The sequence below is a fragment of the Passer domesticus genome, chromosome 1 (assembly GCF_036417665.1).
Source record: "Passer domesticus isolate bPasDom1 chromosome 1, bPasDom1.hap1, whole genome shotgun sequence".
Classification (NCBI taxonomy): domain Eukaryota; kingdom Metazoa; phylum Chordata; class Aves; order Passeriformes; family Passeridae; genus Passer; species Passer domesticus.
This window is the reverse complement of record NC_087474.1, coordinates 45,309,011-45,321,167: the sequence shown is the minus strand read 5'-3', so window position 1 is coordinate 45,321,167 and position 12,157 is coordinate 45,309,011. Positions and strand designations below refer to the sequence as shown.

General features: G+C 34.9%; 1 protein-coding gene across 9 annotated transcripts in view; it reads right to left on the bottom strand.

Annotated features, from left to right (window-relative positions):
* BBS9 (Bardet-Biedl syndrome 9) overlaps window positions 1-12,157 on the bottom strand; it is a 286,276-nt gene that overhangs the window by 240,765 nt on the left and 33,354 nt on the right. For all 9 annotated transcript variants that reach the window (XM_064417632.1, XM_064417641.1, XM_064417658.1 and 6 more), the window contains 3 exons: window positions 11,148-11,232; window positions 9,244-9,427; window positions 7,863-7,992 (listed from right to left, as the gene is read on the bottom strand). In XM_064417632.1, the coding sequence (XP_064273702.1) occupies window positions 7,863-7,992; window positions 9,244-9,427; window positions 11,148-11,232 (399 nt within the window). The remainder of the gene's footprint in view (window positions 1-7,862; window positions 7,993-9,243; window positions 9,428-11,147; window positions 11,233-12,157) is intronic.

Here is a 12,157-nt window from a genome sequence, read left to right as displayed (position 1 = left end):
ATCACATTCATATTTTGTGGCTAGGATACACATATTAAATTTATCTCTTCAAAAGACCTTCAAAAAGGCTCATATTTTCTATTGCCATCTCAAAAATCTGGTGGCAGATCAGCAATGAGAAAAACAGATATAATCTTTTTTTTTTCCTTAAAAACATTTCTTTAAAATGAAATTATGTTTAAGTAGAAAGATTCTAGAAACCTCTGCATTTAATTTCTCAGATCAGGCAACATTCTTACAGAACACTCAAATAAAAATTTATATATATACATGTATAAAGCCGAAGAGTTCATACCGTACGTCATAACTGGCATTGCCTCTATTACAGTACTACTATACAGAAAGGGAAAATCTTTCAACAAACTATAAAGTTTGATTCCTGCAGTTTTCTTTCCATAAAACTGTGTAATAAGTGCTAAGTTTTGCTGGGTTTATATGTAAGTTTTGCCATTTTTATACAGTGATCCTTTAACAGTTGTGGTAGCTGTGGTGATGTCAGTTATAATAAGGAATAACAGATGGGCTGGAATGAAGAACAAAGTATTTTCAAGCACCTGGATAGCTAAAAAATTCAATGAGGGGAGTTTTATTTTGACTCCACCCAGTATTACCATATATGTGGTTGCACTTTTACACCTTATATGTTTAATTCATCTACAATATTTCTCCATATTTTTTCCAGTTAAATTCAATTCCTGTAATTCCTGTTGCCCTTCTACTGTTTGGAGAGCCCAACTACATAAAGTACCTCCATCCAACCACCCAACATACTATAGTTCTGTGCCAGAAAAAAGGTTTTAATTTAAAGTTCATATTTGGACAAGGCAATACTTTCTCACTAACAAACTGATTGCAGATTTTAATATTCCTTTTAAAATATCAGAAGCTAAAATTTCATAAAAGCACATTTTTATCCAATGACTATACACCAGAATTGTGAACTACAATTTTTTGATTCACCTTACTCATTTAAATTAAACTCATCAGTCTGTTGGGCTAATGAGTTCAAATCTGGAAATTAATCCTGTGTCAAAATGAAGAATTTAAACCCTTGTTTATGTTCTCTTCTTTAAGTAGACAGCTTGCTGAATTACAGACTTTTTATATAATTTCATTCAGATAAAATGCCATGAAGTTGCAAGCAAGTTAACTATGTCAGGCCCAAGCTATTACTCATACACACAAGACTTGTTCTATGAAGCCGGTGAACAACAGTCTATAGGGACTTGAAACCTCATTACACCCGTAAGTATACAAACCACACATTTCTTACCAACCACTCTAATATTATGAAATACTAATGAATCATAAACTACCAAGGGAGCATTGTATTAAACATTTTTCAAAAAGGAAAAAGGTGATTCTCTCCATTCACTGCATTAACTGTAAAATTCTTCATTGTTTGGTGTTGTGGGAAAGGTGGGTTTCATTTTAAATGCAATAAACACAATTAATGTCTCTATCAGCAGAGTGTTCCCCTTCAAAATGCAAACTGATGGGCAACCCTGAAGTGCAGCATCAAATGTCCATTGGCTTGTGCTTCAAGTGTGTTGGAGGTGGTGTAGGGACAATCTTTGTCTCAGGTACCAAAAATCCTCAGCCTTGCAGTCAAGCTGCAGACTGATGGGTAGAGACTGGAGAGGAACAGAGTATTGTAACACAGTAAGGTACTAAGTCATGAAACCCACCCAAGCCTTCCTCACATATTCCTTCCCACCCAGGTTTAAAGCACTTGGAATTTTTCTGCAGGCACTTGTCATTTTAGTGAATGATTTTTAGCAGAGTTGGAGTAAAATGTAACTCAGTACAGATCAAGAAACTAATGCTTTAGTAAATTAGAAGTCACTGTCTTTAAAACTAACTTGTATGTTAAAATATTGTAAAATAGTTTTTTGCAATGCACCTGTGTAACTGTAACACAAGTGGGGATATCCTGAGAGACAGGAAAGTGCAGTAGTCATGGCCATCAGCACCACCTGGGACAGTGCAATATTCAAACACTCATTAACATGATTACATAGAAAATTAAATTTCAGTCCCCTCATTAGTCAAATAGTCTCTGCTTCTTTATTATTTATGCAAGGGGAGAGACTCATACAAGAATAACGTTACAAATTCTAAATGCAATGATTCACTTTATTTTGCCTTATAAGTAGTAAGAAAATGGGACACTACTATAGCAACTTAAATCAGTAATTTTTTAGTGACTCAGTAAGCTGCAGTATTTCCTGCATCTCAGCCTACACCATGCAACCGTAAAGTAATAAATTTTAGCCTCTAATTCAGCAAAATGAAATACAGAACTGCATATGTCAAAAAATTAACAGCAATAGCCTATGGGCAGCTGGTTTTAAGAGATGGCTGATCAATATACTACTATTTGACACAGTCATAATGGGCTCATGGTTCATGTACCAATGTTAGGAGCTCAGGCATGGCCCCGACAGTCAAGACTGCAGTGATCATTCTTGGAGAAGCAGAAAGCAATTTGCAGACAGAAATCACTTCTTGATTGCAAACTGAGCAAAACAGAATCAGTGGTAATTCTGTGGGACCCTATGATATATTTATGGGATCACTTTTCCAAAGAAACCCAGGCAGACTTGAAGTTCATAAAGAGCTGAAGTGTGGATAAAGCTTGCTAAGTAACCCTGCTTGTCATCTTGACCATATAAAGTCTACTTTATTTCCTGACTTTTCAACAGTTACTTTGGTTTAAAAAATAAAATCTATTTTTTCCCCATCTCAAGTAACAAAAATTATTTACTAGCTTAACTCAAGCTAAAAGGTTGAGTGCTGGAAATCTAATATTTTAAGAAACTCAGAAATTCTAATTCTTTGGAGGTAATAAATTACTTTGGCATAAAAAGCCCTTTCCAGACTTCTTTATATTTCCTCTTCAGAAAACACAATGTTCCACTACCAAGTAAAATGATATTTATCTGTCAAATAAATGAAAGTGAAAGCAAATATTCTAGCTACTTTCATCAACTTGTCCATACCTTTCAACTCCAGGTAATAAAAGCAACTTCACATTTTACATGGCACACACATCATTATGTGGTTTATTCTTTTCAAGAATCCTTCTTCCACTAAGAATGGTCTTGCTCACAGATATAGAGGTAGATAAAAATGATCACAAAATAAAATTGACTACTGTATTCTAATTTCCACATGTAGCTCCTAAAAACAAGAGGCACTATATATGCAAAGCATCCAACTACCTACAGACAAGTACTAGAGAATCACAGAATATGCTGAGCTGGAAGGCACCCACAAGGATCGCTGAGTCCAGGTCCTGACCTTGCACAGGACAACAGCATGCACAACTGACTCCAGATAAAAGCCATAAGTTTTGCAATAATGGGTCACAAATGTGGGAAATTAAATCAAAATTTGCCATATTCAGAACAGGTGACTTACCCCAAACACAAACTCACAAATCTCTCCCTCACTACAGTGGCTCTAAATTTTTTCTTTTGGGTATTACTAACCAAATTGTAATGTGGCTGAAGGGGAAAATATGCTTCATTCAACCATTACGTTTGGTGAAAAACTGGTGCCTAAAGTACTAAGAGTCCCCAGCAGAATAGAGACAGAAGAAATATCTTTCCCACAACATATCTCCTAAACTCTCAGGCTGGCCTCCTGTTAGAACTGTGCCTGCTGATAAATTCCACATGAAATCGACATTTTTTTGCCACATGGATACCACCAGACTTAATTTCTTGGTAAACAGTCAAAAGAACAAATAACCAAAATTAGAGACATCGTGAAACACTGATTTGAAGAAAAGAGGTATTTGAGCAAGTTTGCAGTCTATTTCATTTTAAAAGAAAAAAGTCAGGCTACCTTTTGGCATTCACAGGTTTATCAGATATAACTTGAAGACTGTATACAAACAGAACCAAGAAATAAAGTGGAGAGTAGTGAATTTTAAAAATGTTCAGAGGGAAAAAAAATAGCCCCCAATTTAAAGGCTTCATGCTTTCCTATGGCAAAACACAGGTTCATAACTAGGGTTAATCAAAACAGAAACCCCTTTCCTGAGACTACATCCAAACTCTAAATAAGTGTATATATAACTCTCTATCTATGTGTTTAAACTCAACTCACACTGGCTTTTCAGATGTTTGTGACAGAAATATCCCAGAGGTTGGCAACACAAGCTATTTTGCTTTAGACCAAATGCACCTTAACATAATGTTCTAGTTTCAGGCCAACACGGACAGAGCAATTAATACTCAGTGCAATCAATCAGCCATTAAAAGATGCACTCTGTGAAACAGCTCTGCCAAGTGTCAAATAAATAGAAAAATAGTTGTCTAGGTATTATAATCTACTCCAAGCACCTTTTATGGTCAAGGCACTTGGAGTAGATTATAATACAACTGGAGACAGAATAATTCAGATACAGAAAACAAATACAACTTGTGATGTGCTCATAAAAAGTGAGAAGAGAAAGAGACAGAGAGAGAGAAATCTTAACACATCTCAAGAAGCATCAATCAATGACAAAGTCCTACCATTTATAATCTGTAAGTGTAAGAGATACTGCTTATGAAATTTCCTTTGTAAAGGAGATGTGGCAGTACAAAGTAGGTCTTAGAAAAGAGGTCTGTCATGAAACAGAAAAATGGAAACTCAAGGGCAGGAAAAAAAGGAACGGACTTTAAAGTCAATTCTGTGAAGACACTCACATAATTATGATGGATACCAAGCAAATACTGCTGCTTACAACTGCTATTTCAATACTGAAATTCTGATCAGAGTAGGAATTCTTGTCATTTGTTCATGTAACTTTCCTAGAATTCAGCTGTTTCAGCTGCAGCATATGGACAGTTTCTCTTCAAACCACTCTAGAAAGGTTTGGGAGGGGCCGTTTGTGGATTTGGTGGGGGGATGTTTGGGGGTTTTTAATCAACTCAAGCAGAACACCTAAGCCATTTTCTTCAAGAGTTTCAGTGAGAATGTGTGTGCGCAGCCACACCTTGAAGGATAACAACCCACGGCACACAAAAATATAAATGTTCAAGCAGGCTTATCCGTGGGAAGATAAATTTGTGCTGAGACAGAGACCTAAGCAGTTCAAATTAATTGAAATTGTCAGTGTAAGTGGTTACACTTCTGAAGCAATCCAGGCAGTGTGAAGTATGTAGGAGACCCCTTGACATTAAAAATATGTTAGAAACAGTAACTAATATACACTAGCAGAACCAGAATATAAACTTCCAACAACATAAGGGACAAACTTCTATAATGATTACAAGAACTGAAATTCCAGTTCAGTGACTAGTCACAGAGATATTCCAGAAAAACCCAGAATAAGATAAGCACTCGAAATTTTGCCTGCAGTTCAAGTTTCTGACCACAAGCTTTTGAAGCAAATTTTCAATATCCTGACAGAGAGCATTCAGGTTTTAACAGAAGGCAAAAAAAGTGTAATTTAACAGCTTAAAAATACATAATTTTAGAGTGCAGAAACACCTAAAATATTCTAAGTAACCGCTTCTCCTTGGTTCTATTTTTTCTTCCATGTTTCTGAGAATGTGATGCAAATCAAGCAGTTTGTATTGGAATTTAATCTCAAATGTTGTAGTATATTATCTTTTTCTACATAGTGGTATTGCAATAGAGAAATACTGTATTACACATTATTTTAAAAGGAAAAAATCAATTCATAAATAATAAGGAGTGGCATACACTGGAATCACAAGCTGCTTTTGTGAGGAAATCACTACTCCTGCCCCAAGGGTTTTACATAAAATAGCTTTTAATAGTGTTTTTCTTATCCATCAAGCTAGAGTCAAACATTAGAACTAACAGACATTATGCCAAGGGGAAAATACAAATGAACATGTATGAACTGTAGAGACAACTGTTTCAGAATGCTCCACTTACTCTGTAAGTATTATTGCAATAAAAGTGAAGAAAGTAATTAATTGGCATACATTGCATTTAAGGCACTTCAATCTTTCAGCAGTGTAGGATTAACAACTTTATGCTTATTAAAGTCCTTAATATTATTTATGTTCCAGTAGTGCTGTGCTCAGAGGCCCCAACTGAGGTCTCTCTTGAGTACAAGAAAATCATTGTCACACTGACACACAAAGAATTCCCTTTCAAAATATTAAAAGAAAAAAAAACACCAAAACAAACACATATGCCCTATTAAAGTCAAATTACTATCTCTATAGGCTGTACTACAGTTTTCATTGTTTAGGTCATTTTTTTTTTTAATGCCAGAAGGAAGTACAAGCATACTGCATGTTTTCCAATAGACAGGTAAAAGCATATCTCAGAAACACACAGCCCTGGACTTCTCCCGGCCTTTCAGGCCACTGAACAGATGTTCCTTCGTTCATCAGTACCTGTATAAAGAGGTTTGCATAACTGCATTGCTGCCTCTCTGCCTGCTAAAGAACACAACCCCAAGTCAAACCCCAGCATTCGTTGGTCTGTGGGAATTCTGAATCTAACTAGCAAATTGAGATGGGACAGATTTTAGGCTCTCAGATTTCTCCCTAATATCAAACTGCTGAGTGTTGAATTTCACAGGGAACAGGCAGAAGCTGCATAAACATTTTAGACACATTATTGAAACAGATGGTTCAATATAATGGGTCCAAACAAGTAATTGTATATGCAAATGTTAGTGCAATTTGCTATTGTAAACATCAATGTTTTTTTTCAAATTTATGTAATTCAAATATTTTTTCCATACTTCAAAAGCTGTACTGTCGTATCCTGTTTAACTAACTTCTGGGTTATACTAAGTGGCCCACAGAGACTGTTCATTATTTTTCACTTGTTGAGACCTGTTTGTTAGATGAAAGCGAGCCCAACTCTTGCCTAAAAAAATAAATTATGAATTTATTTTTTTTTTAATTGTATCTATTAGTAACAAACAAAACACAAACATCCCTCAGATTCCTCTGCACAACTCAGTAAAGCTAGTTAGTCAGATGTTCTATTTCTATTTGTTTGGAGGTAAAATGCTTGACTTGTGATCAAACGTTTAGCAATTCAGTGTGTGTTGGCCCAGCAGCCACCAGCCTGCTGAGGATCAGAAGATCTATGTGACAAGGACACTCCTACTGCATCTCCTATGGTCACAGGCACTGGGCAACCAGCACCCAGCTGGCTCTGAGGACACACAGTACAGGCATAAAATGGATTGTATAAAAACACTGGCTGAACCTTTCTGTGGTTTGCTTATTTCAGTGACAGTCCCAGCACAAGTTATAAACATGTCCTACCTTCTCTTCACCCAACCACTTTTTCCCTGATCTGTCTCATGCTTCTTTTAGAAAAAGTTTTGGTCTGGTGCAGTGCAGCCCTCAGCAATTTAAACATTCTCTTATTTCCATAATTTAACACTGGATTTTAATAATCTGTTCTAACAAATCATCTCTGGAATGCATATGCTCATGAATATGCTCTTAAATTCTTAATGAAGAACAGATTTTCAGTGAGTTTCCCTATTTTCCTGTCTCAGGGAAGGACCTTGCCAGATTGCACAACCACATTTTTCATTCTTTTCAAAAAGAAGCTACTGGGCTGGAGCTATGAGACTCCAGGGTCAAATTTCACTAAAAAAAAAAAAAAAAAAAAAAAAACAAACAAAAAAAAAAAACTCTAGTATTATTCTAGCATACATACAAGCATCATAAAGTTACTCCAGGACACATGCTCATTAATGAAATGAACATTTTATGAAACAAAGGAAAAAAACTTAGAATTTTCCTTTTAACAGTTACCTTATTTGTTATATAGCTCAGAACCGTTTGTTAGGATCTAGACATAGATTACACAACCAGAGATTAATCAAAGTAAAAAGTAAACTTTAACAAGCTACTTACTGAAAATTTGCTACTTTTACTGACACAGGAATGCAGGGAAGTTGAGTGGCCCATTTCAATGTAACATCTTGATAAACATTCAATATTTTATTGTGGTTTGCAATTAAAGTGTTTATTGTTCCTTCTCGCACTGTTCAAAGATAAAAAAAGAATTTTAGGATGAAAGATTTTTCAAAAGCCAGTACTTTCCTTTATAGTTATGTTTTATTTTATTTTTAATCCATTAGTTGTTATAAATTAATTTATTATAAAGCATCAAAAGTTAGGAAAGTTACATTGACACAACCAAGGACATATGTGATTAATTATGGATACCAATTTCAATTGCATATTTCACAATACATGCCACAACTTTCTAAGATTCTGGGCAGCCACATTTGGTAATTTAAAACATGACAAAGACCCATAATGGCTATGTTGACATGCCAGGATAGATAAGACAAAATACATATTGATTAAATATCTGCTAGTTACACTATTCACGGATTCTTTAACTTGTGAATACCAATTAAATGTGTATGCATTTATAGGGTTTATTTATAGTATAATTCAAATCAGAAAGTATAAAATGTGAGGATTTCTAAGATCAATTTTTTTCAGATTAAAGTTATATTTCAAGTTCAAAAGAAGACATACTTTATCAAAAGTTTTTTTTACGTCAAAAATTTATCAGACAGTTTTTGAAACAGTAAAACAGAATAGGTATTAATAGTCTATAATTCAAACCAAGTATCTAACCAAGTTGTTTCCACCAATGTAATAACAATAAACTTTGATATTTTTAAGAATATGTAAATATCAGAAAGTCATTAATCAAAAGGTCCTCAAACACTAGTTTACTCTTCCAAAGACTGTCCTTCTTCTGTGTTTGTTGCTTTGATAGCAACAAGACAAGTATCTTCACTTGGTGATAAGAAAATATTTAGATTCTAAAAATTATAGCACTTCACAAAAAGTAACATTTGAAAATAAATCTGCCTCGTTCAAAACCAGAGCTCCAAATTCTATGATTCTACAGATCATAGACTCACAGAATCAGAGAACGGCTTGGGTTGGAACAGACCTTAAAGACCATCTAGTCCCAGCTCCCACTAACATGGGCAGGGACACCTCCCATTAGACCAGATCACTCAAGGCCTTATCCAACCTGGCTTTCAACACTGCCAGCATTGGGACAACCTGTTCCAGTGTCACACCACCCTCACAGTCAAGAATTTCTTCCTAATATCTAACCTAAATGCCATGGGCAGGGACACCTTCCACTAGACCAGGTTGCACAATGCCCCAACGTACTTATTCAGAAAAATATATTTATTCAGTAGTTGAAAAAAAAATTTTTTTAAAAGTAACCAAGCTAAAGTTAAATCTTCCTTTTACAAACCTGAACAGTAAGGAATGAAGCAACTCGGGCTGTAATCAAGCTTCTTCATGAATCGTATTTGCCCGTTATCCTTTAGGCAAAAGAAGTTTCTCTCACCAAGCACAAAAACAGAAGAAACTCCCTGATTAAATGAGACGACGCATATACCCAGTGCTTGCTCTCCAATGTTTAAAACCCAATCCACCTTCAAAAGAAAAAGCATGTTGCAGAAATCAAATGACAACTGCATATTAACGACAAAACTTTGAGAAGGCTCAGAACTAATCAAATTACATATCATTAACATAGATAGAAAAGCAAAATCAAGGTCTTTCTCTGGATAAGAATTATCCTCTTATTCTGAGGGCAGTCAGTAACTTTCCCTAATGTGACTCAAGCAGCAAAAACATCTTAATAGTCATGAATTGCATGACTATGCAGTTCAGTTAAGTACATTTAGAATTTAAAATACACATCCCATTCAAAATGGAAAAGCTTTATACTTTAATTAATTAATCCAAGAATAGATATTTAGAATAGTTTTCATCTGCCTCTGTACATGTCCTTGGTTATTAAAGGACAAGGATAAAGAGCAAAAGGAGACAACTGATTCTACCAATACATGTAAATGGAAAACTAGACAAATATTTTAGGTGTGTAAGCCAATACCCATGCTTCCAGTCACTCATGTACACCCTTTAATCTGGAGACTGCTGGTGTATGTCACAGTTTACTTCTCCAACTATGTACATTGATGTAATAAACAGCGACTTAGAAATTCTGCCTCACCTGTCTTTAAATAATACTACTGCTTATTTACACATTTCATTGGTTTGTTTCTTCAACTCCTCTGAGAAATTTCAACTAAATACATATGCAAAAAATGCTTTTGACTTTTGCCCAGATGGTTAAACAGAAATTTAGAATTTTTTAGTAAAAATATATCAAAGTTCAAGTGTCAGCACTCCGTATATAAACAGCACCAATTATTTTGCTTAAAGAGCATAGAATGTGCCAGCAAATATCCTGGTATATCTGATATATGAAACTGGAAGTGCCATCTTAAAAGTTAAAGGGAAAAACCCAGCCTATTACGTTTGTTTCCAAGCATGCTTCACATTTTAGATTTCAAAAAAACTGTTTCATTTGCAGTCTATCTGATGAAGTCTCCAGGTTTTTAATTTATAAATTGCCTTCTCCTACTTCTATATGTAGGATTCAGCCTATGTGTATTTTAAAAAGTCTACAATTAGTGAAACGAATATGCTCTCCCAGTATTTTACTGTTGTACCTGAAATATGAGGAATCTAGCATTTTATATATGCAGTATATTTAGCAGACAAGCAACTCTACTGCAGGACCAACAAGAATTAAATTCTCTTCCTCTTAAGAAGAGGCAGCTCAAATATTGAACAAATTGTTGACAGGGACCTCCAGAAGACTATTGAATCCACAGGTTCTTGACAAGAAGAGTTCAGGACATTATTTATGGAAACATTTTACTAAGAATTTTTGTCTAAATACAAAGGATTCCCCAAGGAGAATGAGATTCATTTTCTACAATACAAAGTCACAACCAGACTTCATTTAAAAACATGAGCAATAACTCAGGTGCACCTATTTATCTATTTTACTACAGTGTAGGTTCTGCATTACAAAGATTAACCCAGGAAATAGTTATAGTTATTTGCACTGCAGTTATTTTTCTTTTCTCATTAGGAAACAGCAAGTTTTAAGGCCCAGCCTAAAACAACTGAGGCCCAAAGAAACCTTAATAGAAATCTACTGGACTCTTTCCATTGCCTTTAGCAGCACTTGGATCAGGTCCTTTGTCAGCAGACAATGTTTCCATTCGTTACTTAGTGTCAGTCATTGCAATGTGTGTGCAGTGTCCATACAGGGTATGTAAAATAAACGGGTTTTACCACAAGCCTTTTTCCAGAACTGAGTTTTCGCTGTTCTGTGTCGTGTCTTTCATCAGCATCTGTCGCAAATGCCAGCACTTGGTATCTGTTACAGGCAGTTTAAAAATATTTTTTTAATTGTATCTTTGTAGTTGCTTCTACATTAAATAAAAAATAAAATATAATTATCATGTATATACATACACAGTACAATCACAGCGTACACGGATGGGGAGAAAGCCTACTGCAACATGTCTGCCATCAGCAAGGATGTTAAGACTAGTATCAGTGTAGGATAGCAGCTAAGTGTAAGGGTAGAAATTAAAACAAGCATTTCTATTCAGATTTTATGTGGAGTTAAAATAAATTCAACAGTCTAAATATCAGTAGATAGAAGTACAGACCACAAAGACAGAAGAAACAAATTATCAAATGGTGAAATTAGAATTTAAAAAAAAAATACTTTTTTTCTCTCTTATTAAAGCTTCTAAAAACCACTCAGAAATACAATCTCCTTTATTTAATAGTAAACTTGCAAGCACCTCCATTAAGTAAACTAAGTGACTTCAATCTAAGAGACCAATGTAAACTGAAATCAGTAGGTGGCACATTTAGAAAAAGTTGAAAGGTTTGGGGCAGTTTTATTATTTTAACTGCCAACAAACCATACTAAGAAAAACTGGTAATGAAGACATTTGAACAAACAACATCAACTGACATAAAAGCTCTGTACATCTATCTGTTCTCTTTACAACTATGTAAAGTTGTGTGTTCAAACTACATCCTCGCTGATTCTTCTGTAACTGTTTCCTGAATTGCTGCTGGTATCCTAACTCAGTGATCTCCCCCATTTCCTCTGTGTACACATAGATAATCTGTGGAATACTGAAGGTTTCTACATAAGTGAAACAAACAATAAAATAAGACCCAAATTAAACTGATCCAAAAACACAGCATTTAATTCTTCAAGTCATGGAGTACCATCAGCTCCTAAGCTTAAAGCAACACAATTCTGAATGTTCCAATTCAAT